Genomic DNA, 27671 nt, shown 5'->3' on the forward strand with positions numbered 1-27671 from the left:
TTCATCACTCATGACATTCTCAGATAGCAATATTCTAAACTTGCTTACTAAACAGTGTTCTTACAAGGTTTCCAGACAGCACTCAAATTGGGTTAATTAATACATAACCATTTGAAAAAAAATGTTAATACATGCTGTATCAGCTTAAAGCAAAGCCTTCATCCTTACTAAGGGGCAGATCTTTTGTATGACGCTGCTCTCAAATTATGAAGCACATTTACTTATTACAGAGTATCACATACTAAATACTAATATTATAAAGAACAAAATACGTCTGTGTGGTTAGTAAATAGAAGATTAGTATAACAAATCATTATATGTGTAGAAAAACATATACCAACTCTATTAATTTTTGTGAGTCATGATCATTAATTTCCTTATAATCAAACACTAAAAATCTCTTGAGGTCTGGGTTTTTGTTTTAAACTAAATGTTAACCACTTATAAAAATAAAGTATTAAATCTCTGAAAACTAGAAAAATTGCCCATCTGGAGCAAAAAAACCGAAGGCATGTGCATTTCCTCTGAAGTAATGATTGCTTTGAACAAACATGCTGCTTGAAAATCTGTTAAAGAATTTCAAATGGAAGAAAAACATCACTTTCTCTGCCACCATTAACACATTTTCCCTGCTCCCTCTTTTTAACTCCCTTGATAACTCTCCCGAATTCAGTTTGCTTTTGCAGCATTACATAACACTCTGCAAACCTGTGCTTTAAAATTCACTTGTAAATCTACCTACAGAAGTGGCCCACTAGTTTTCAGTAGCATAATAACAGAGAGCTTTAGCACTCCTAAGAACAGCCTAAGAGTTCCATATTTTCAGCTGTCTGCAAAGAGAAAAAAATTGTTCACAGTTTAAGAAAAGCAACACTGTCCCTCCAGGAAGGTAATTTTTCCTCTGCTTACGAAATTTTCTAGCTGATGGGTATACACAGATATGTGCCACAGCCAATAAACTGTTAATAAGTACGTTTGGTATCATCAAATTCTCATGAGCCATAGCAACCCATACTTTCACTCTGACACATTTCAAGTACTCTTTTGAATGGTCTATTTTCATACAACTGAGTTGTGTTGTTTTTCCAGGAAAAGAAAATAAGGAAAATAAAAAGAAGATAGCTTCCCTAGGAGTCAGCTAAAAAGCAAACTTGTGGTTCATGTGCCTATCCAGACAAATACCAGTTGTTTTCCTTCCTATTTCATTCTGCATTTGGGATAGCTTTCACACAGTAAGCAACTCTGGAACAGGAAACCCAGTATTTATGGCAACAAACTATTCCCTTTTCACATACTAATTTGAAGCAAATACACTAACAGTGTGCCCGCTAGTGGTAATAAAACAGGTGCATCAATGCACTAAAAATTATTTGTCTTTCCACAAAACAGTTTAATGTTCCACTACGTATTTTTAATTTTGTCAAAGCATTAATGTTGTGCTTTATATGAACTATAAGTCTCCTTACCATTAAAAATTACATGCTGTCTACATGCTTTGAAGCTGTTAAAGGAACATTAGCCTACTGCCTTAGGCTTTACAAATAAGGCTGACATATACAATTTCTTTTGGTTATTAAACTTAGGATTTATACACATTCATCTTTGCTTCACTGTGTTCAAGTTCTTATACCTGAACACTGCAACTTGAAGAAATGTAAACAGCTCAACTTATTCAATGTGTTAAAAAAGCTTCTTCATTCAGTGCACCACTACATGAAGGTCTTTTCAAAACAGAAGTAAATCTTATGCCAAAAATTAAGAAATTTTACTTTAAAAGCAAAGCCAAAACTTTAAGCTACCTCCAACAAAATTGTTCATACCTGTGAGGCATAAACTGCACATGAAGCTAGAAGTGTCTACTCAGTTTTGATTTATCAGGGTTCCATCTAGGCTGTCTCTCATGCAGTGCCTGAGTACACTGGGATGTGTACTCTGAGTACAGAAGGATGTGTAAGGCAGAGGAAGAGGAGGAGGAAGGGAAAGGAGCAGTAGCGGGATCTCAGAATTGCTCAAGCTAAACTAATGTGTACAGGTGCAAACTCCCCAGCCAACCATGGTCCACTGCCTCCTAAACACCACAGAGGATATATTCTAAACTGACAACTCAAAAGCTCAAGATCAACTCCAATAAATCCTGTTCTGAAGAACTAAGTCAACTCCTGAAAAGGAAGTCTATGAAAATGTACTGGAAACAACAAGCCGAGCAAGTAAAGTTCTGAGTAGTAGATCCCTTTTCATTACAACTACTGTGTTTTGTCCATTTACATTTCTTTTGACATCTGCAGTTACACAAGCCCACTCAGGTTTTTCCTTACACTCCCAAATCTACATTAATTTCATTTTTTCTTGTATCTTTAGGAAAGTGGAGTTTACAATGCCATTTCCTGGTATCTCATTCTGAGTAGTCTGTACTAATATTTCAGCATCACAAAGTATTTCATTTTCCATGAATCTTGGGACAGAGTGCAGTGAAGTTTAAGAAAACAGCAAGTCACCACCCTACACCACCCATTTCAGTTTCTCCCTCCTCAGCTCATATCAACTCTGCCTGTGGGTGAGGAGAATGTCCCAGCACAAGCAGAAATGGCTGGGACAAAAGTCAAAGTGAAGAGAGACAGGCAGAGGGAGAGCAAGGGAGAGAGAGGCCCCATCTCCTTGTTGGCCTAAACAGAATCTGTTACTGTGCAGCCCAAAACAGGCTATCAAAAAGGGGTAGAAAACAGCTTTTGTTTTTACTGACCCACAGCTCTTTTCAGACTAAACACCAGCTCAGCTCTGGACAGGATCAAAGCCAAGCATTTCAGCACTTTCAGTACCGTTCTCTGCCCTTCAATAACAACGTTAAAACTCTGCAAGAACCACACACAGCTCTTCCTCTTTCCTCGAAATATTAGAGTGGCACTCAATGGAACCATCATTAAAAAGATAAATACACTATATAACACTACTATTTAAATCTTTATGTCATAGTTTTTACTTTGGCAAATGCAACTTTTATTTCAATTCTTTCAATTATTTGTCTGCAATCTTTCAAGTGTATTTCTACTTGGTTTTTCCTACAATTAAAACATTCAGGCTTGAAATATCACTGTACCTTACAGAAGAGCCTTGCCCACATCCATAATTCTCAAATACAAACCCTAATTACAATTCATAGCTTAAACTGAATTGGGAAATTCCCAATCATAAGTAAAATCGCTATACATGCCAACCCCTGAACTAACACTAGTTAAAATACTTCAAGGACAACAAGAAAAGAGCTACTATTCACAAAGTAACAGTAGTAAAGTTATTGAACAGCCCTTGGCTTTGCTGAACGTTGTACATGATACAAGAGAACATACAAATGAAATTTCAGAAATTCATGCTTATTCATTTCTGTTACATTAAATACTTAACACATGAGAAACAGCTGGTATTTCAGCATGCTGTTGAGTTTGCTCCTACCTTGTCATTGGTGTCCAGCACAATTGTGCTGTGCCTCCATTTTGTTAAAACTATTGGTTCCTGTAGCCTCCTGTCCAGACTCCTACTCTTTATTATATCTCTCTGCTGCTGTGGTGAAGCATTATACTAAAGAAGAGAAAAATAAAAGTGTAAGTAGAATCTGATTCATGCAAACAAGACTTGGACATACCACTCATATGCCTAAACAGTGCAAACTTTCAGATTCCTACTGTCACCAAGGATGTGAAAACAACCTTGGTTTTATTTTGCATTTGGTCTTCAGAACTCTCCTTTCTCCTTTAGTCCTCTTTGAAGCAGTAACAGACTGGCCTGTTGGGATAAGTCTCCATTGGCAGAGAGATATTTGATTTCTTGTGCAAGAGCTTACTGCTGATTTTGCAACCCAACAGGGTATTGAGAACCACCAAGAAATCACAATAAATACAATATTTAATCATTCACTCTTCATATTGCACTGACAGTACTATAGCACCTGTCCAGTTCATGTGTAAGAAAAAGAAAACCCTATTATCCTGCAGTACGGTACTTAAATTCTTAAAATTGCCTGGGTATAACCCTCTTTAACCCAAAGATTTGGGATGTGTAGGAGAGAAAACTTGAGGGTGAGGACTTGTTTTTTCAGAATAAACACACCAAAGTACTTATAAAAGAATTTTCTGGTGTGGAACGTACACACAATGTACAAATCTACACATTCTATAAGCATGGAAAATAAATATTTAGCAGGAAATAATTGTAAGACTTATTAGAGCTGTAACAGCCAAGGACAGACTGTATTCACCATAACATGGGTTTCTAGTAACTCATGCAAAGATACAGAGACTGAGAAAATGTGAAGGTCATCAGAAGAGCACAGCATTTAATTAGATCTCAGAACTGTAGCATACTTATCATTACTAGTGTTGACATTTTACATCATAACAATCAATACATTATAAAAAGTTCTAAAAATATTTTAAACAAAGTTTAATACTGAAAATGCAAACAAGAAAAGACAACATCAGCATACGGGGTTTTTAAGTCATTAAAAAAATCTCATTCTTTCTAGTCATTATCAAACTAAAAGCTACACATAGAAAGAAATTTAAGGCAACATTTTTGGAGTCCTGTAAAGCACTAGAATCCACCAGATAAGAAGTAACAAGGGAAAGTCAAGTGCTCCTTTTATTTGAGAAGGCTAAAGCAATAATCTTTGCAAGCACACCGAGTTCTATGATTTTGCTACTGATTCCTACTGTAAGCTCAGAGCCTCAGGTCTTCAGACAGAATAACCTATACCTGCATATAACAACAAAGCATGCCAAGGTTTAACCTAAACAACATAAATGCTAAATCTAAAGCTAAATTGCATAATAGTTATATTTATTGCCCAAATAAAGAACCAGCATTACTACTGCCATGGTAGTCACGATGCTTGAGTTAGCTTTGTATTTCACTATGAAGAGAGCTAATGCTCCAATAAGTCAACAGATGCTTAAAAGATAAATAACTCTAATGTTTCATTAAATTATTTCAATAGGTGTAAGAGCGAAAAATACTCCCTGGTGAATGGATCTTGCAGTACTGAGAGTAAAAGCTGGTAGCTCATGTACAGACAAATGTATTGGTTGTCACTGCAGAAATTCGCTTCCAAGCCTGCACTGCCTTTGTACTGGGTTCAGCACATTTACACTCACATGGCAACATGCTTCCTTACAATAGTGAGGTTTCAAGCAACTCTCTCAGTCTCCTTGTTAAATCAAAAGTTGAACCATCATTCATGCTGCAAGGGCCCTAATACTGGTTTACTTTCTTGTTATGGAAATACCCACTCTGCAGATGCTCCCACAGCCCAAACTGCAGCAGCAAGCTGAGCAATCTAAAACAAAATTGCCCATCAGAACTACAGCTAAAATCTAAACCATTTTCAGTGAAACTATGTCTAAGTCACAAATGGTTGCAACAAGCATTATTCCCTGCAGCAGCTCTAACCTATTTAAGTAGGCAATTCAAGCACATTTCTTGCTGTGAAACAGAACTTATTTCAGAAATAGATTTACACTTTAGTGACACTGGTGTACATTATTTATGGAAATCCTCAGTGTACTTTCCATTTGAGTAACTTGAGGAACTGAAGTTTAAACAAAGATGTATTTTAAAGTAAGGTATCTTGAATTTAAGTCTGTGCTAAGATATGGGCACATATCCTAACATATGTTGAGATATGTGCCCATGTCTCAACATAGACTTAAATTACGCTAGGATATGGGCACAAGTCTAATTACAAGTGGTTTATATTTAAAAGGTGCCTTTGATATTATCACAAGACGTCAGGAGTTAACTTATCTAACAGACAACACCATCTTGAAGGAGAAAGGACTTGTGATACGAAATTCAAGTTTTATTAAACATATTTAACAAGAAAGGAAAGCAATAGTATATGGAGCTCATCAACAAAGCTCTGTTAAAAACTCTGGAACACTGAACTATATGCATCTTAGCAGATTAAATAATTTGCATTGGTGATACAAACAGTGCGAGTAAACTGACAAGTCTTTAAAGTGAACATTTGACATTTTTGCCCCATTTTCTCACAATAGGGACTTCAAGTAAACATTTTTTGCTCAGATCTTTATGCAGGGTTTGTTTTTCATTTGTTTGTTTTATTCATTATGAATAGTAAAACTGGCAAGGTTGTGGGGGGAAGTGATGTGGAAATAAAAAGCTTATATATTTCTGGGTCAAGACAAGCCTCCACTTTTAAATTACATGAACTGATCTGTGATCTCCAAGGAGAATCAGAGTGAGATTCAGACACTGCTCCAGACTCCACATTGTCCAACAGAACTCTTCATCCTCTAGACCAGGCAGAGTCCACTGGTTAGAGGGAAGCAGCCAGAGCCAGTAGCCTCACCAGGTTGGATGACACCACCCTTCTACTCTTTGGTCTGCTCTGACCCAATCTTAGTTCAAAAAGCCCTCGCAGAACAGTTTCAGCTCTGATTCACTTACTGATCCTCTACAGGACACCCACCTGCAGAGGAACTGCTGTCTCTCCCACATGCATTTTACAATATTTACCACTGTTTAACAGCAAAAATAGGCAACTAGGTTGGGCTTGCCTCCCCTCACATGAGATCTTGTTTTTACATAACCCTAAGAAGGCTTTCTAGGCCTAAGTCTTGGGGTAATCTTTAGATCAGGCAAGGGCCCTATACTGCAGTAAAACTGACCCATCCAAGACTACACGTTGACTGGCAGGATAATCTCTGCTACAGTCATGTGCCTTAATAGCATCTTCTTAGGGTCCAATGTCATTCTCCAAATTCTAAAGCTTTTTTATAATGTGGCATACAACTCCAAATATACACACTTATGCTCCTTGAAAATCCTCCACAAACTCAAATTTGTCACATCACACAAACCCATCATAACCTCAGTTTGTTCCCCATTTCATTGGGAGCATCTCCTATCATGAAGTCAGCACATGAGCAATTTATTCATTCTCTGAATGTACACACCAAGTAAAACAGACATCTTCTTGTAACAGCTCTTGGTGTAGGTTAAGGACATCAGTGGTACAAATTTAGGTCACACAGTATTCTTTTCATTGCTGAATTTGTTCAATACCTTCACTGTCTATGTAAAGGCTTTCTTTGCCTTGGTATAAAATTTTCTAACCCTCTCAACTGGCTGAGTGATTTACATTTAATTTTAACCTGATATGTGGCATGGCTCAAGGCTCTGTCCCAGCCTAATTGTGGCTGAAATAAATGTAACACCTCCAAGTTATTTGTAGCAGTTGTCCCCATTCTTACTGAGATGACACAGATATGTCAGCTTTAAGAAAGAAAAAATATTCTTCTTGGTTTGTGTTGATGAATTCTCAGTCAGATGAAAGGAACTGGGTGAGTGAAGGGAGAAAAGACTGGGAAGCAATGGGTACTGAAAGTCAGTAAAGACCTGAAGTCAAGTATTTTACCTTTACGCAATCAGTGATCAAAACAGCAGCATTTAAAAAATTGTGTTACCCTAGTACCCTTTAGCACCTCATACATTACTGGCAGTTGTCCCAATACACTGCCTGAAATAGAAGATTCTTTTTTTTTTTTAAATTAAATGTTGCCTCAGAACAAAACAACTTTCTAGTGCTACTACTGTCATTGGTTTTGAACTAACTTTTTTTGTGTTGTTATAAACAACTACATTACAGTTTATCCTTTACTTATCAACTAAATGAGTAATACTTTTTTTTTTACCTACATAAATAAATAAAAAATACTTTTATCTTTTTAAGGACTTTATTCCCTTTCCTTCTCTAGGGAAAGTGATTCTTCATTCTCTGCCATAGGATGCCTGGGTGGTAGCAGTTGGAGGCATCAGCTGCACTTGAAGGAACAGAACCCACGCAGAATGAAGAGACCCCTGGGACAAGCAGCTCTAGCTCTAACATACAAGTGACTGAAAGACACCTCTGAATAACCTGTTTTGTTTGCTTTGCTGTCTTGGATGCCCATTGCTTCACCTTTTAATCCTCAGGATCACCAAGACTGCTCATCTTTGATGAGCAGCTCTAGGTCAGCACTGATTGCCATAGGCCCTGCTGCTTGCCTAAGCAAAAGCTGGGGGCACTTTCCCCTCCTCCCTCATCTTATCTGGGAGGAGGGAAGGCAGGTGGGAAACACCAAACACCAGGACAAATGAGGAAGACCAGACCAGGCGTTGTGAGTACAAATATACATATTAAAGAGAAAGGAAAAAGAGGGGGAAAAAAATCTGTCTTCTCATACTTATCGCAGGTTCGTTGTGCCACTTGTGTCATTAAAAACAATTTAGATCCTTCGACCAGCTAGACTGTGTCAACTTCCACCAAGCAATCCAAAATTTTAGTACAAGAATGTGAAGCTGATTCAGTATTGCCAATGATACTGTCCAGTACATTGACTTGCAGTAGATACAACTGCCAACACACACAGTCTGTAACGTCAAAAGGAGCAGCACAGCTCAGAAGACGACAAATTTACCAGAAGACAACCAAGCCCTCTTTACACGTTGGCATCTTTATTTCCTTTCACCATATGATTTCGTGATATATCTTCCTGACATGACCTGCATCATGTTTTACTGTCATTTTTTCAGCTAGCATGCTCTGTCTGATGGCATTCGGGTCTCCAACAGGAAAATCATCCCCCGAGTACCAGAACTGAGGCCCCTGAGCTCATACCCCATGTTGACAGTGCACAGAGTGAATTAACAGAGTGTTGGTCCATTAAGACTGCTAAAAATTAAGCTCCTCCACCTACTGCTTCTTCTGTGGATACAGCAAGGGGAGCTAATGCTGCAGGCACTTGTGAGAAGAAAACATGCAATTGCAATGTCACAGTCTGTAAATATTAACACCAAAACAATGAGTTCACTCCAGAGGATTATAGTATACATTTATTTTCTTTCAAAGGCTACTTTCGGATCAGAAAGCTCACTCAGAGGAGGGTAGGTATCGGCTTAGGAATGCATTTTAAAAATCAGAGAGATCTTTGATCTCTACTTTTTATTAGGTTGTCCTCTCTAACTCCCCTTTGAGCTATTTTTCAATATTTATTACATAGCTTTCCTCACTTTTTTTGTCATTTTGATAGATTAACTTTTTTAAAAACTTTAGAAATTAGAGTGTTCTCACTCCTGAGATCAATTTAATTACCCCCACCCTTAATACAAATTTCTCATTTGCTAAAGTCATAAAACTCATATTAGAAAACTAGGTTTCTGGAATAGGGCTGTAGCCCTTCTCAGCATGATTTAGGTATTATTCATTCACTACACAGGAAATAAAAATATTTTATCATAGTGATCTGCACAGGAATGAACTTTCATTAGTTGCTTTGTTGTTTTTTTTTGTTGTTTGGTTGTTTGGGTTTTTCTAATAACTGGCAAAAACCAACAGAATGCTGCATAGCAGAAAACTCAAAGTCTTTTGCAAGATGTAGTAGAGACTATGGTTAAAATATTATTACCCATTTTAAAGATTAATTCACTATGTTCTTCTCTTCCACTACAGAAAGCTGGGTCACACTCATCATGAGCCTTAATAGACTTTGCAGCAGTTGTCAAAGCTACTTCATCTGAAACATTGTTTTCAGCCAGAGGCATTCAGCTATTCCTAGATGTTATTTAAATTCACATGACTGGAGGGCTTTCTGTGAGACTGTCTAAAGTAATTTGTTTTGTAACTGCCCTCCCTTCCCAACATATACCCTCATAATTTTTAACACACATACAAGAAAACTGTTATTCTCAAGCATGTGCACATTTACAGTTAATGCTATTACCATGAAGATTTTTAATGTCACAGTATTAGCTCAGCTAGTGTGCTATTTCCAGAAACCTCTGAACCATTTTTAGTTCTAAAGAAGTTCAGATTATTAAGAACCATCTAACAAAAGGATTATCTTCTTTTTCTAGTTTAACAGCACTACATGACAATGCTGTTCCATCACTTTATTTCACAAGTTTTGGAAGGCAATATTTGAGCTAAATACACTGGGATCTAAAACTGACCAAGAGTAGGGTTTTTTCCTAGTAACTTACTTTTCATTTAAGCAAGTGTTATAACACCAAAGTCTTTCTATGGTTTTCTTTCATTACTCATGAGAGTTTTCAAAATAGATTATTTTTCTTCAAAGCAGTTTTGTGGTCTGCATTGTCTTTCCAATTCATTTGTTCTAAGTACATTTAGAGCCAGCTTCAGTAAGATCTTTGAGAGACTAATCTTCAATCACACTTAATTACTTACAAGAATAACATCTCCAAATATACAGTTATATAAACTAGCCAAAATCTTTTGTTGAAATATTTAATCTATTCCACAGGATTTGAAGTTAAAAGCTAAGGATTTCTGGAAATACATAGGGGGCTCTTGGATCATGAATCCAAGAGTCAAATGCTCATTTTCTTCTGTTAACCTTACATTTGCTGCCAGCCAAGATTTACTAGTTTCAAGAAGGAATTAAAAAGTACATTCTGCCCACATGAATAAGAAATAATTTTCAAGGAAAATTTGTAACAGTAATATGTGATGACTTTCATATAAACAAGAACTAAAGCATATCAGATCACTAATTCCAAAACAAAGGTTATGTTTCATTCTGGAGGTGACTGTTAATACAACAGAACTCAGATTTTATTTATAATCACTAAAACAGCATGCACTAATTAATACTAGAATAAATCCTAATAAGCCTCAGGTAACAGTACTAGTACCTTTGTGACTTATTCTAGTTGAATTAAAGGCAATTTGCTATTTAGCTCAAATCCAAACTCAATACATTTTAATGAAAACCAGCTTCTTCCAAGTCAAAACATTCTGCATTACAGAAGTCATAGAAAGAAGTACCCAAGACATTTTTCCCCAAAATTAACTTCATTTATATATACTGAACCAATAATTGCTTCTGGTAAAACCCGGTCTATCAGATTTTCAGATGTCTAATAAATCTGATAATAAAGCAATAGCTACATAGCTTTTAAAACCAATAGGTACAGATCATATTGTTACATTTATATATGTTACAAAATTTAAGTTATTTAACGTCAGACTAACATAGGAGAATTCCCAAACCCAAATCAACTCTTCAGTGACTCAGATACAAATTCTTCTACTAAGATAACAAAACAGCTTAGTATTTAACTTCACTCAAACTTCAATGCAAATATTTTCTCACAAATATTATGAAAGCACTATCTATTAAGGTTGCTCCTTTAAAAGTGAAAGTGACTTGGGACACTGATTTTTGTACTGATGAAACAATAATGGAGAAACATGCTCTTTCATACACTTATGCACACAAGTCCATGTAAAACACAAGTTTTTTACTGGTCACACCTTACTATGTAGGATTGAACAAGTATCCTAATAGGAGAAAAGATGTATACAACAATATCATTATGACAAATGCCCTATAGTTTTTCAAAGTGAAAATGAGAATTAAATAGCATTAGGTACATTTTCAGACTACCAAGTGTCCCTAGATCTGTCACTTCCCTACAAATTTCTATTTTCATTACAAAATTAATAAATACCAGAACACAACCTTGTGAAACAGTGTCATCCTCAAAGATACCACAAAACTCTGCTAAAACTATTGTTTTTCAACATTTGTCTTATAAGCATTTAGGAGGCTACTAAAAATAGACCAGTTTCTCAGGGACATTTTTCAGCAAAAAAAAATTTCTTTTTTCCTATAAAGGTTTCCTTATCACAGCAAAATCACAGATATTATTCTGCAGCCTTGCATGAAAAGCTCAGTTCAGCAGAGATACAAGATCTCCTTTGACATCTGAATAATCCATTTTTCATGTCCTCGAGTATATTTTTTTCCTCTTCACAATCAAAAATTACACAAAAATGCAGTAAATAAAGTGCAATATTTAAGTCCTCTTATGGTGAATAAGTCCCATTAAAGGCCCCATAGAACATGTATTCAGGAGGAGGGGAAAGCCCCAAGTTGTTAAAGTTTCTTTTTTAGGTCACTCACCTTAGGTAGCTCCCATTCTGATCGGGAACCATCAGCACTGTAGTAGTATGGTCTACCTTGTTCATCTGCATGTTTTATCCACTGCAGAAAGAAATGTGATGATACAAAATGTAATCAGAGTGACAGTCGAAACAAAATCTCTGAGACCTGAGATTTAAAGTTAATTTTTAATAAAGTGCCATCCACTTCAGCAGTGTCTAATGCACAACCTACATTAATTAACCAAGGTTAGATTGCAATGAGAACAACATCCTGAATTGGGTTCATTAACATCTTTTCTTTTTGTAACTCCTCAGAAAACAGTCCTGCAATATCACACAAGAGATTATGATAAATAGATATTCTTTTAAGATGGCATATCTCATTCTCATCACCATTACATTCTCAATTTAAGGAGGCACAATCTTTTCATCACATCTGTGTCAGGATCTTATAGATAAAATTACAAGAAGCTCAGTCAGCAACTGCTGATAATTTAAAAGATACATACATTTGTTGAACAACTTCTGTTGAACAACTTTTAAAAAACATTAATGAGATGCAGTTCCTTGATAAAACATGAAGATAATATAATTTCTGTAACCTCTATAAGCAACTCCTACAATCAAAGAGGTAAACCCATAACAACTGCGACTGGTCATGCAGAGAGAAAAGAATTGTGATGAGCAAAAATCTACAAGAATACTGCAGAAAAATACGCACAGAAACACTCACAGCAAGGCTCTTGGCTCAAGCAAGTTTCACAAAATCATCTTACAATAAAATGTGATAAGAAACACTGTTTTTATCAATTCCAGTGCATATTAAAAAAAGTCAGCACATCTGCTAAAACAGAGGTATGCTCTCTACAGATGTTTATCAGAAACAGATGAAATAGGATAAAATTCCAAAACTGTGATAAAACTCAATTATTTAAAAACTTCTTGCAAATAAAAATTGCATACTTCAACTAGAGAAGAGGTGGTGCTATAATACGATTAAAAAAGGATTGTTTCAGTGAACACTGTTGAAGTTTAAAAAACCAAAATGCAACTTTAGTCAACAATTAGAAAAATGGACTGCTTTGCAAATATAAGCAACTACTGTCCTTTATCCTATGTGGGAGAACTTCTTATGACATGCCCAGAATAACAGTAAGTTGTCTGTAGCAGTTAGACAATAAGAATAGAGCACAAATCTGCTGATATGGTTGTAGTTTAATTACAAAGTTTGTCTAAATCTGAAAGCAGTATCGAAAACATCTGATAAAGGAAATCATGAAACTGATAAAGTTGTATAATATTATATTACATTCAGTTCAAAACCATCCTGACTGGAAGGTCTATGTAGACAAGAGCAGCTCTGAAAGGACAGTAAGAAGTTCGTTCCTGAAGTACAACCAGGAGGATGGGGAAGGGTGGAAATTACAACAACTATACATAATATGTTCATTTAATAATATCTAATACGCAACCAGAAATAAGAAAACTTTTTAGATAGCAAAGAACATACATACAAAAAAAAAGTCAGTTCAGTTGCTAAAGTTTCATGCATATTTAAGAAAACAAAAGGAGATACTCCTGAGGAATGCTTTTCACTTTTGGAAATGCAGATTTCATTTCTAGAAGTGAATTAGTGGAAAAGATTTAGAACACGTGATGAGAAGAAAGAAAAAGTACCTTTTCATTAGTATAGTCATTGGTATATAGGGTTTGACCATGTTCATCCAACTCTTCTGACCAACCCTTTGGAGGAGAACCATACTGACTATCTGACTGGCTGTAACAAGAACTGTGGTCGTTTTCTTCTGATGAAAGATGCTATAAGTAGTCAGAAACATATAAGGCAGTTTTGAGAATGAAAGTGCTTTAAAATCTGAAAGATCAAAGATTATTTGACTAGAAAGAGAATAGTAATGAATTCAGGGAGTTCATTATATATCTTACATCAGAGAATAAGATGCATTTTCACAGTACAGACAATTCAAAGTATATTCAAAACAACTGGTTTATACTGATACATCTTTTTTTTTATTTCCACTATACCAAGTTTCATCTACTCAATTCTAAACTCCAGGGTTTTTTGCTTATCTAAATTTTATTCCTACAAATTAACATTACTGAATGATGAAGAGAGTTAGCTTTAGTAATCTGCACTGCTTCAAAAAACCTGGGATACCTGCTAACTTGGTTTTCTGGCAATATCACAACTTTCATACCTAAATCCTTTCTTGTTTCTCAAGTACATTTGGAAACACAATTATCATTAAGGACAACTTGAAACTCCAGTTGCACCTTTTTATGCCCACGCACTTCAGAGCACTTGAGCCATTCATCCTAAAATACTAGGAATTTCCACTGTCCTTCTTCCAACTCTGACACACGTGACAAAGAGCAATGCAAAAGCAAGGCTTTCTACCAGGCATAGCTAGTTGAGATGCAAAATTATTTTCTGAAGATAGAAGTGAATTATAATGTGTGGAACAAGTTTGACGTGTGCAATACAGAAAAAAGATTTTGCACACATGTCAAACAATTTCTGCTCCCTGTAAACCTTGTTTGTCTCCTTGCTAATGTACTGTAGTCTTAGTCTAAGCATCCATTCCGTGCATCAAAAAAAATCTCCTTGTTTTCATCTCCCATAATATCTCTATGCCATGGTCTCCTGAGGAATTCAATGTAGATTTCCTTTCACAGTGTCTTGGATCCTCAGCTAGCAGGAGGCATTAACACTTCAGAGGGAACATCCTGCTACTCAGAAACTACAGCAGTAAAATACTGACTACTGTTCAGTAACACTAGCATAAGAGTTTTGAGAAAAACTGTAAGGAGAGGACTGCAGGAGAACAACAGAATTTCAATTTTAAATAGGAAAAAACCTCTCCTAAAAACTTAAATCTTACAAAAAATGTTCAGTTATCAGAAACAGTTTTTAAAAATCAGTGGGTTTAGAGACCACACTGTTTAGTGACATTTCCAAATGATTTCTACACAGGTTTTTGGTGTTACTTTTCTGAGTACCTTACCACTTGTGTGACAAAGTCCCTCCACTGACACGAGCCAGCTAAACAAGCACAGTAAAACCCACAGGACATTTTCAGATCATTAATAAAGGAACATGAAAAAATTTAAGTGTGCTCCACAGTTTACAGAATGTGAGCATGTAAACTATGGATTAACCAATACTACCTCTCTTGCACGTGGGATAATGTGAAATTCTCATGTGCCAATTTCTAACCACTATGGGGAGTCTTCAGTCCCATTTTTATACTTGCAGAATTAAGACTGAGGAGTTGCTGATATTGGCCCCACTTGAACTACTGTTTTATAAGATAACTATATTGTATACATGGGCAGGATGAGCTTGCTAGCCTTCTGGCAGTCATCCTAGGAGAAGGACAACTCTAATTCCAAATCCAGGCAGATGGAGCTCACTTAGCCCTGTAAGGCCATCCATCTAAGAGAAGGTCACTAATTAAACCTACGTCCTGAGGACCTCACTGCCACTGTCCAAGCTTGCTTGGCCCAGGCAGACGAACCTTAGGATTAAAGGGTGGGTCCAGTTCCGCACATGTTCTGTCTTACCTAAAAAATCCACTGCGCAGGCTCAAAGGTGAATGAATGATATTGTATACATGTATTTTGTTTACCTTGTTTTAATGGTTAAATATTTATTGCATTGACATATGGTCAAAGTAGTAGACTTTGGACATTTTTATTATTACTATCAGCTGGTATTGTAATGATATATTGCATTTGTATTTGCCTCTTCCGAATAACTCCTGATACTGAAGAAACACCCTACACGTGTAAAACTAAACAGAAGACCTAAAAATGAAAATTCTCCTAGAAAAATAACTGCTGTTCAGTAAGAACGACTGTTAATGTGTCTATCTGTAAGGTATCCACATAATGACATTTAGATGCTTCAAGGTTTAACTCATGTCCTGTACCTTTGCAGATCTAAAGTTCAACAGAATTCCTGAGTTGTTACAAAGCTTGCCACGCCAAGGCATTCCTTGTCGCTCAGCTAGCAGAAACAACTGCTAGAGCTGCATCAACAGGGGTTAGAGAATGCTGGCCAAACCACATTCAACAGCTTTCAATTTCACTTTCAACACTTTTTCTGTATTAACTGCCTATATGCTTTTTAAGTATGATCCATGCTTTTTTCCCCAGAGTCCCATCCCCAATTATGCTATACCACACTTAAATAAAGTCATCTTAAGCAGACAATTGCCCAACCTTTCACCTTGTGAGAAAGTTGCTGTGACACTAAAGGGAATTACTGAAAAGGTCCCCTACATTATCACTTCTTTGCTTTTTTCCATTTACCTTGAAAATTCTTGGGGGCAGAGACCAGTTCATCACCATGCATTTAATAGGAACAATTACTGTCTCTTTTCTGTAACTTAACTAGTCTAGTTTTTAAAGTCACTACTACTTCTAAAAATGAAAATAATAAAGAACACTAACTAAAGAAGCTAGCATCCCTATATTACCATTTGTTTGTCTTGGAACAAAAAACAGGGAATGAAATTGTACCTTGGTCATATGTTTTAAATGTAGTTTTGAATTTAAATGAAATTCCTTTGCTTTTCTACAGCTTGTTGGGTAATTTATTGATATCTGCTTCATGTTATGGCCTCCTAGCTGGGTATTAGAGGGTTGCCTTTCTCTGATACGGTGACATTCTCATTCCTTTTACAGTCCAACTTAATTACATCACTTCATTTGACAAATTTCTCCTAGTTACTGTTAAGCACTCCTTCCTCAAATACCTTAGGAAGTCACTACCTCTAATACATTTTATCTGCAATTCCAAAATCTATACACTTTTCTAGAGGTCCTGTCAATAGGACTTCACTGCTTTTCCACACCCCATCCATATAACAATATAACAACCATAGAACTGTCATAAGCTACAACTGTTTGTGCCATGGCTGTTACCAACTTCTTTGACAAATTAGGTGCAATTCTGCCCCTTCTTAATTAGCCAATAAAATTCAATTTCCTAACCATAAAGTTCTAAGACTGACTATAAACTATTTCATGTTCTAACATATTACACATATATTAGAATACGTGATCATTCAAAGTTCTCATTTTTACATCACTTTGACATTTTGCTACCTAATACGATATAAGCTCCTCTGAGGACAAATCAATAAAGATACAACTAGGATTTTACCTTCCTGCATGTGCTCCTTTATCACTAAATGAGCATAACTCAGACTAGTGTAAAAAACAACTTAACTTTATTATAATAAATTAAATCTAGTTTTACTAATTATTACGACATATTTACTCTAATTCTTCACATTCAGACAAAATTTGGGATGCCCTATATTTTACTGTAGCTTAGGCTTGGATCTCAACCTTTACTCTATTTTTTTAAGTACTTTTGACCAAATCTTAAGTTTTGGTCAAAAACAAAACGGAACACAAAAACACAAACAGTGTTGTACAATCTCAAAGGCAGAACAGAAAAGGCAAGCAGGGGGAAGGGAGGTCTAAAAAAAAAAAAAAAAAAAAAAACCACCAAAACAGCTTCAAAATCAACACATGACTGCTGGTAAGTGGATTGAGATGACTTTGCAACGTGTATCTCCCTAGACTCAAACTTTGATAATCCATTCAAGACACAAATTACTTAAGGAGCTTATGCTACTGGAAATACAAATAGTGTCTAGTTAAAAATCAAAACATGTATTGTCATCCACTGGTTTCATAAAGACTGAAAACTTGATAGATATAACGGTCTGAAGGCCAATCTGTGATACCTCAAGCATCATAAATAAACAGAAGAATTGAGCTGAAAGATGTTATGGGCAATAAAAAAAAAATTAACAAAATCAAGCATTCTGAAGATGCAACCATGTGATGAAGTCATGGTACAGAGGTATGAGGAAGAATCAAAAGGATCACTTGCAGATGGGAAGGGAGAAAGAATTCTTACAAGACCTTCCATGAAAAGAAGGAAGAATGATGGCAACAAGAAAACCAGTTACACTTACTACAAGGAGAATTACTACTCAAAAAAGTAATCACCTTATCCAGATTAAAATCAGAATCTTATCCAGCAAAAGGACAGTCAGGGATAAATTAATAGACCATCACCAGAGAAGTCAAAGGCACCAACATTTCACCTGTTTACCTATTGCTGCCATTAGCCTGTGGCAAGAGAATTTGGCTATTTAAATGTTTGAGGATGTAGTGGCTACTAGGAAGACCATCACCAAAGGCAATGAAAGGTTTCCTTTTTCTCTTTCTCTCCTGTTTCTGTTACTACTGTTCCAGGGGTAGACTTCTACGTCAGGCTTCCAGCAATCAAAAACTTTTGAGCAGTCCACAGTTGGGAGATAGATATATATGCTATATATAGTTTATATAAATACATTGGCCCACAAAAAAATCCACCTAAACTATATATATTTGAAAAGGGTATATAAAAGTGAAGTGTGTAGAAGATTTCTTGATAAGTATTTGTTTTTTCTTTCAATCAGGAAACTGGTTAACCTAAGTACTGTTTGAACAGAAGATCACTATTTTAAGCATATTTAAATAGAAATATACATCTCACAACTATTCTTTTGCTTAATCTGAACCACTGCAGTTCAGATAAACAGACATCACTGTCTGGCTTTCCCTACCAACTGGTTGTACAGAATAAATTGACACCTCAAATATTATCCCAAATTATCTTTTAACACAAATAACTTCACAGTAAGCTTCAACTCTCTTAAGCAAGGTTGTCAGCAAAGCTTTCCCAAAGCAAAATGTTTATATAATGAAAAGAAATCCATTGATATATCTAAAAGAGATGTTTATGGTCTGAAGATAATCTAGTCAAAAGCTGCAATACCTGCTGAGGAGCTGTTTTTACAGGCATTTTTACAACTTAGTACTCTTGTACACAGTTCATGTACACATTCTTGTACACAAAAGTAACTGAGAAGTGAAACTGTTGACTACTTCATACCAAGACACATAACAAAAAAAGAGAAACTAAGACACTCCTTGACAGCTTGAAACTCAGAGATACCAAATTCCACAACAAAAGAGCATTCATATGCATTACAATCTCAATGCTTGTGATCTCAGAAGGAACTACCTCATGATCTGCATGGCTCTGGGAATCCCCTTTATTAATGCTTGCATCTCGGGCCCACCGCGGAGGTTTCCAGGTTCGCTCCTGTGATCCTCTGTTGTAGTAATAACAGCGTCCTGTTGTATCTTTATGGGTTTCCCATTCCCCATTTATTTGGACTGGAGCACTTGTAGGTAGTGGTGGAAGTGCAGATTGAGATATTTTCAGTTCTTGTAAATTAGCATAAACTGGTGAATCAGGCCTCCCTTGGCTTGGTGGAGTAGTTGGCTATTGAGAGAAGAAATGTACTGTTAAAGAGCAAATGAATTTTTGAATGCTCCCTTACAAATCAGAATACAGCAGCAAAACAAACCAACAAACTCCTCTTTTCGTTGTTAAGTATGAAAGCACAAAGAACAGCCACAAGATGCTGGGGTGGGAGAACATTAGATTGTTAATTCTAAGGTAGATATCACAAGCTCTCTTTTCTTAATGTTGAACCAATTTCTCAGCATTTTTCCAGATGACAGCTGATAATTATGTCTTAAAGTGGATTTGAAATACACTGGAGTCATCATCAAAAAATTGTATGCTTGCCTTGCTGGAAAACTTCAGCTTTACAGTTCAAGTATTGCTTAGAAACTGTTAGTAACGTGATCTTGTTCAAAAAAAACCAAAAATGTAGCATTTCTGAGATGCCACTTGTTAGGCAAAGATTGTTCCTCAACCTTTCCTCCTCACTGCTAATACAATGACTGTGAATGTAAAGCAGCACTTTTATTTTCTCAGCACGATCTAAACAGGAAGCTCAGCTGGAAAGATGAGTGCAATGTTGTGACTAAGAAACTCTGAAAAACACCTGGACAGTTTACCTGTATGCCTTTCCAAACAGATGCTTATGTAAAAATATTTTAGGCAACACTACCAAATGTTTTGATTACCGCTCTCTTCTTGTAGAAATTAAGTGGATATTCTTACCCACTTGATATACATGCACAAAAGCAGAACAACAAATACCTACATTGACAATTTCTCATTAATAAATCATTTTATAACATAACAACTAGCAGAAATCATGGTTAGAAGTCCACAGCACTTTCTGAAACCATGAGTACTTTTAATAATAAGTCACTAAGGTGCTTAGGAGAGAAATAAAGTTTCAGATGTTCAATTTTTAAAGTATAATACAAACATGCAACTCAGAATGCAAGAGCATGTGTTTTCACAAGAGCTGTGATTATAAAATCGTGAAAGTAGATAATTATTAAAGCAAATTGAAGAGTTTCCTGGTAATGCAAAAGCGTCTCCATATTTTGGGGTACATTATTTAGGCACTCTAAAGGAAGAAACTATATAATTCATACCATCCCCTTGGTTTGAATTGAGAAGCTTTGCTGTAGGCAAGTCCTTGTGCCTCTTGTTGCTACTGCATTATAAAAGATCTTTTATAATGTACTTTTAAACATTAAAATCATAAGATGCTAATCTAGGCCACATCTAATCATAAATTATCAGGGTTTGCTCAGGCAAGACAGCTTATCATACCACACAATCAGATATAAACTGATTGCACCACAGCTAGAACCAAATATGGGCAATATCCACAACCAAAGGGGGAAACAGCTAGAGAGGAACTTAATGAGATTATAACGGGCATGGACTTGTTTTGCATGCCTTTAAAAGAGAAAACACAGCTTACTAGATATAGCAAGCACAGTACATTTAAGGCAAATCACAAGTGCTAAAAAAAAAAAAAAAAATGCAGCACTGGCAAAATCAGAGACCCAAAACTAATTAGTAACCTCCTCTACCTAATTCAAAGGAAAAATCTGTTAAAAAAAACTTGATGAACAGTAAAAGACTATTTTTCTACTATCCAGGTCACACATGCCTGTCTTTTTTTTTTTTTTTTTAATGTGAGGAGGTCAGAATGGCTGCCTTTGGTAGAGTTGATCTTGAGAGCATTGACAGCATAAAGAGCGCTACTACGAACAAAGCATCATCCTTCAGGGATGATTCTTGATTTCCCAGGATGCTGGGGCAGAAACCCAGATGTCTCCTCATGCAAGACTGCAGTTCCTGCTTTGGTTTCCCAATAGCCTGCAGAGCTGCATTTCCCATGTAAATCATCCTGTCACACAACCACAGGGCTTGTCATTGAAATGACACCACACACCTGCACCACAGAGCACACAAACCTTCCCCTGCTTCCCCTGTTTCAAGGAAGTGGCACCTCCAAGCACCCTGGCTGCTGCAGTGGGAGGCTGGTGGCTTGCACAACTCTCACCTCCTCCTGAAATTCCTCTTCCACACAAGACAATAAGAAGGCTTTCTGTCTGGACCGCATTTGCCAGCTGCTTTTTTTGTTTTAATTAGGTGCCATCATTAAAAGAACAGTTCTGTGTATTAATAAAAGTGTTTTCTATATAGGCTGTGACACAGAATGCTTGGTATAGTTTTAGGAACGTTTTCTCAAGTAGCACATAGGAATACAACCAGCACAGCTCCAGATGAAACTGCAGGACATGGATGTGCTAAGTCAATACTGGGAGCTCGCAGCCAGTGTACTGCCACACGGCTCCAGCAGCATATTAGTGATGTTTAAAACAGCAATGTGATATGAAAGTGTAATGAGGGATTTTCTTCCGAACGCTTAGTGCTTCCAAACTCAATATACCAACTTCTGATTTTCAAGGAAAAGCCAGAATTTTTGTCCTAAGCAACAAGACAACTAGCTGTCCTGCCAGCCAATCCTCCAGCTACTTTCATTACCTATTGTTCTCTCTTCTGACAGACTTTTAAGGGAGAATTGCAAGATTTTTCAAAGTCCCTTGGAAGTTACTGCTTTCAGTAAAGAACTTAAAAAAAAAAAAGGCAAAATCACCAATCTGAAAACAACACACAGCTTAGCTCATAAGTACATTTCTGAGAGATACAACTTTATCAGGAACTATTTTAAATAACCACGTAGCACACAACAATACTTCCTCATACGTCAAGCCATGTGATGAGATTTGTTGTTGTGTCTACAATTACGCTCAGTTCAACAGCACCCAACCTTATCAAGGCCAATTTTGTCAAGAATTTTTTATTTATTGATAAGAAAAATAGCTTTTAGAAAGTTCAAAGTTTTCTGAAATTAACTTTAGTGTACTTTCTACGCCAGTGTTGGCAGGAAGGTCAATCTCCCCTCACCCCCACCTCCCCAAGCTGGGAAGGGAGTCCTGGAGGGCCAGGTCCCAGTAGATGTCCCTGTAGAGCTCCAGGGCCCTGCATCACCTCCCCCTTTCCTTTCAGATGACCATTTTTTGAGTTCAAGACTGTGTTCTTTCTGCAAAAATATTTAATAGTTTCAAGCCAAAAAGTGGATTAATTTAACTGTATTCCTTTCATTTACATAAAGCATTACTCACTGCCAATATATAAATCCAAATAGACAAAGCATTACCTAGATCAAAATACTTTCTGACCACTTCCATGGCTGTTTTCCCAAAACCAGACATATGCAGTTAAGGGAAACTTAAATATACACTAAACACTAAGCAAGACTTCCAGCTAGAACTTCACCCCCCCAAGGTTCTTTTTTGCACTAACAAACTCTGAATGCTCATAAACATGGAATTAAATCTGCCATAAGAGACTCTTTGTCTTCTCACTATCAGAATCACAAGAACACGTCCTTCAACGTGCCCATGCACGCACACACAAAATGACTTGTACTCCAAACATTTCAACATTCATTTGCTATTTGGTATGGATTTCAGACTTTTTCATGTTGCTTTCTCCTGCTAAGAACAGTGAAGCACTCTTGCTAGAAAAGCGATAAAGAAAAATTAGAAAACAGAAATACTTCTATGACACTACAACATGAATGAAAATTGTACACCCCATTAAGCAATCTGGCAACTTCAAGAACATAAGGACCTCTCCCAGAGCTCAGTAATGCCCTGTATTATTATACTATAGAAATCTGCCACATTTAACTCAGAAAAGTCTCTCAGAAAAGCCTGCTAGCACTAAATCCTTGCAAATTGATAAGTAAAAGAGTTTCATGCAAGCAGGACAAAGTTTCTGGGATCAGCACAGAGCATTCTTCAAACAGAGACTGCACACAGAGCATTTTCAGAACACAGATTTTCTACTGGCGCAGTAGGAAGTAGATACGTGCCTTTAAATAAAACAACCTGTTAATCATTCATGAATGAACAGTCAACATTTTCAACAAAGGCCACAGATATGCTATCAGGCCTCTGAAAACCCGAACTCAGTGCAATGAAAAGCAAATTTACTATACTTCTTCAAAAGGTACTTTTCATTACCAAAATGCGTGTCAGCTTCACAGAGGTTACCTTAAATTTTAATGTTACCTTATACAAATGGTATAAGGTATATGGTATTTTCAGATGGCAGTATTTATTTAAGCATTCAAAATTAAATTAAAAAAAAAAAGTTCAGTGTCCTTAAGCAGGGTAAGTCTTCAGTTCTGGGAGAAAAAGAGAAGTACAGATGTCTTCCCTAACCAGCACCTGAAAATGCTTTTGGTTTATTGAAAGGCAAATCTCAATACTCTTTATGAAGTTACAAGTAACAGATTGTCCATACTCATTCGAAAGAAGAGCATTATACTGAAGGAGAGTAAGGGAATACTGTCTCTTCGCAGCAGCAAGCTGAAGAAAGGAGAACAGGCACATCCCTCAGCATCCCGAGCCAGGGAATGAAGCATCCGAGTTCCCTCAACAACTGAGCTTCTTGCCAAGGAATTGCCGCTGTCCTTTTATGAAGCCCTGGGACTTCAATACCAGCTTTATTCAACAGAAGTGATACAAAGGAAATCTCAAAAACTCTACAGTTTCATTTTCACAAAGTGACATCTTCAGCTGGAATAATTAGCTCATCTTCTCTTTCCTCTTTCTGCCCTTGGTTTATGTTTTTACAAACATGTTCTGGACTCTATTTTCTTTCTAACAGATACAGGCATATTTAACATTTATTGTAATACCCAAAAATCCATGAGGAAGATTTTTCAGCAAGTCCTCTACTATCTCAGAGGTGACAACAGCAAGCTAATTTAACAAGTCAAATTGAAATGGGAACCCAAACAATTTTTTATGCACTAACCTACTCCAATTTTAGCTGGATAATTCACTCTGTAAGTCTAAGGAACACATAAAACAATGACAGTAAATATAAGCCCGTTAATAGTTGATTATAAATGTCAAATAAGCTCTAGCAATGCAAATGTTATTTAACAGCATTGAAATTCTTCTGGTGCTTAGTTGATTTGCCATTATAAAGTGGTAAGTAAAAATATGACATTATAAAACAATACAGAACTAAAATCATCCCATACAAGTAATTCAAATATACCTGCCTAATAACGGCCATTCAACAGTTAAATTTTCTAAGTGTCCCATTTAAAAACTAAGCAGATAGACTCCAAGTAATTTTTTTTAATGGTTAGCCAGTAAATTTCCATCAGCCTGGAAACAATTAAGCATCTGATTCACCTTTGCTAATTTTATCTTTCAGTAAATTTTGCATTTTGCTTGCACTGAATTATAGACTGAGATATTACTCCCTTCTATTACTGGAAATAGCTGCATACAATTAATTTTTATATATACCTCTACTAATATTTTGGTTTATGAAACCAGATTATGAAACAAAAAGTCTTAGTACATAGGGCATGAGAGTCTGCCAGAATGTGCTTGTGTTATTTCAGCCATTTGAGTTCCCTTCTGTTTTAGCTCTCTCATAAGATACACACAAAAAAAAAAAAAGGTTGACAAAAATATAAATTTTTTTCTAGTGCTACTGTAAGGTTTTATCAATATCTAAATGTAAAGCAAAAAGCCTCTCAAACTAAATATATTCCCTTCCCTCAGTAGTCCAAAGGAAGTTACTTATTTTCATACTAGTCAATACAATAATTTATTTAATTGTACTACAAAATCCTGCAGTACAAAAAGCCAAGAGGTGGCTGCTTCTGGCACATTTACAAGCACTTGGGAACAGAAATGGAAACTGGCTGCAGCAGCAGGAGGGCTCTCTGGTACCACACAGCCTGCCACGAGAGGAAGCACTTGGCTGAGCCTCAGAGTACCAGGGACCACTCCCAGGTCATTCATTGTAAGTGACCGATCAAACAAAGTTGATGGAAACCCTTTTTTCCTGCATGCTGTGCAGATTTCCCATTCACATTTCTGCAGTTGTTCACTGCATGAGCAAACTATTACATAGGAACTTAGGAAATTTATAACAATAAAAGAAAGTATACTGAAGGATTGCAACAGTGATGTCAAATATTTTAAAAAACGGAAATAAGACCTTACAATGGGATCCTTTGTAAAACATGCACAAAGATGACAGTGTTTACCGTACTTGTACTTTGCCACTTGCACAATCTAGCTTCTCCCTTCCATGAAAAAGCTTTTGTCCAAGGATATAGACAAAGCTGCTTTTCCTATAGTAGAAAATTTCAATACCATATGAAACACTTTACGTCATACATGCTTACACAGCAAGCTTACCCCGATTTGGAAAGAGTGGCCAAATTTAACAATGTTGAAAAGTCAGACAGCAAACTTCCTTCCCTCCTTTTTCACCCTGTCCACTTCACCGGATAAAACACTGATACTTTCAACACACTAAATTTCTGAATTAGATTTCAGGTACTACATTGAAAGTAGTCAACATCTTGAATCTGGATGTGCCATGCAGAAGGAGATTTACACATTTATTTTTCCTCCACTTTCATGGAAGTTCATTTCAAGTTGGTTCTCTAATAAGGATGTTTCAACAACACCAGTAGAAACAAGTTTATTCTGCGTTTTAGTTCAACTGCTGAGGACTCTTCAGCTCTGTGAAACCTGTAGTACATGTTTGAGTGCAGATTTGTGAAGAATAAAGCTGTTGGGAATAATTTCTGATGTCTCTCAGGGATAATTTGCTATAAAAACTAAGACAGCACACTAAGAAAACATAAGAAAAGCCTAGCTTGCTTTCTTTCTCCATTGAGAAGTTGTCCTGTAATATGCCAGTAGATACTTCCTGTCTGAAAAGAAGTATCACAAGAGCACAGCATGCTCTTCAGTTGTTCTAGAACTGTTACAGTAGAATAATCTCTTAAAGTTTCAGAAGCAGTGGGGAGTCCTCGCTTATCAAGCCATTTACTGTTTTAACTGCTTTAACGTACATCTCATTTGCCTCAGAGATGTCAAAGTATTTTTAAAGACAGATTACTAACATCTTCATGGAATACTTCTATGTTGCCTCCATGTAGGACCACAGCATATCTAAAATGTTAGCTCCTACAAAATATTACTGCGAGAAGGGAGTGTAGAATGCTGTTATTTGAACTCATAATAGCTTAAAGGTTGTGGAAAAGTTTCCATTATAGTCACTTCAAACTGAATAGCAATTTTTTCTACACTTTAAATTTTCAAAAGTACGGATCTCATAGCCTTTAAGTGTACTTTTGATGGCCCAGTGCTTACACAAAGCAGTGTAAAGCCAGGAGCCCACGAAAAGTACAGATGGGAAAGTAAACATCACCTCTGATAAAATTCCCAGGTTACTCAAAAGTTACTTAAGTTGTACTACTGAGCAAGCTCAAAACCCTAAAAAGACAGCTTGAGAACCACTTGAGAAACAGAATGAAGTCTAACTACTACCATGCAGGTTGTTCAGTAGAAGAAAAATTGTAATATTCTACTATTTGAAAGAGAAGGAAAAAGTCAGAGCCATAAAGAATTTTAAAACTATATATGTGTATATTAATGGCTCACTTTCACAATATATAGTTGAAAGTTTTTTTCAAAAATAGAGAAAATAACAATTTTCAATAGACTGTCCTAAAATAGAGCAGTCATCAAATCTGTGTTCTGTTAGAAAGGGTATTTAATTCCAAACACTTGACAAGAAAATGCAGAACTCCCACACAATTTACAGCTGCTGTCCTTTTACTCTGCTGTAAAAGCAAATTTCACTTGTGTAAAACTCTGCTTCACTAAATGCTTGTGGCAGCAAATTCTACAAGCATTTGTTATGCTAGTATTCTTTTGTTAGGTGTTAGAATAATTTCAAAATATCTCCTTGAGCTTATGAACTGCAGTGCTTAGAAGTTTTTAATAACATGCACAGCTGCAGAACACCACCGGTATTCAAAGAGTGCAAGCAATGCTAAAGTATGAGCAAACTTACTGGGATACTGGAAATACATAATGGAATTAAGGTGGCAAATCCCAGTGAAGAACAGTTAACTGGCACAGGAAGCAACTGTGGTACAGTATCAAACCAGATACTGGAATGGTATCTGTTGGTTTGCCTTACTAATATATTAAAAGTAATATATTCTGTCATGTAACTGGTAGACTCCATCCTTTCCTGAACACCCAGCCACTTTCTACCTTGCTGTCCCCTCTACATCTGCCTCTCTGAGCATTCCCTGAGTTATTACTTGCAACTACCATTCACAAGGTACTACACTACTCATGCACCCCAAATCTCCATTGGGTAATTTCCTTGATTAGAACGTCCCCCTCAGGAATAAACTCCAGAAAATAGCCAGTGTAGCTGTAGCTATTCACGTTAACTTCCATAAATATTATATTAAAAATCTGAGAA

General features: G+C 36.4%; 1 protein-coding gene across 12 annotated transcripts in view; it reads right to left on the bottom strand.

The window, feature by feature from the left end:
- Positions 1 to 27671, bottom strand: part of ARHGAP12 (Rho GTPase activating protein 12) — a 75121-nt gene that overhangs the window by 23288 nt on the left and 24162 nt on the right. For 4 of the 12 annotated variants that reach the window (XM_027648481.1, XM_027648480.1, XM_027648483.1 and 1 more), the window contains exons 3-6: positions 19071 to 19334; positions 13637 to 13777; positions 11979 to 12059; positions 3448 to 3573 (exon numbers count right to left, since the gene is read on the bottom strand). In XM_027648481.1, coding sequence (XP_027504282.1) covers positions 3448 to 3573; positions 11979 to 12059; positions 13637 to 13777; positions 19071 to 19334 — 612 coding nt within the window. The remainder of the gene's footprint in view (positions 1 to 3447; positions 3574 to 11978; positions 12060 to 13636; positions 13778 to 19070; positions 19335 to 27671) is intronic. The other 8 variants (XM_027648485.1, XM_027648488.1, XM_027648487.1 and 5 more) reach the window with 5 other exon arrangements.

This window comes from Corapipo altera, unplaced genomic scaffold, assembly GCF_003945725.1.
Source record: "Corapipo altera isolate COAL_440 unplaced genomic scaffold, ASM394572v1 47, whole genome shotgun sequence".
NCBI lineage: Eukaryota > Metazoa > Chordata > Aves > Passeriformes > Pipridae > Corapipo > Corapipo altera.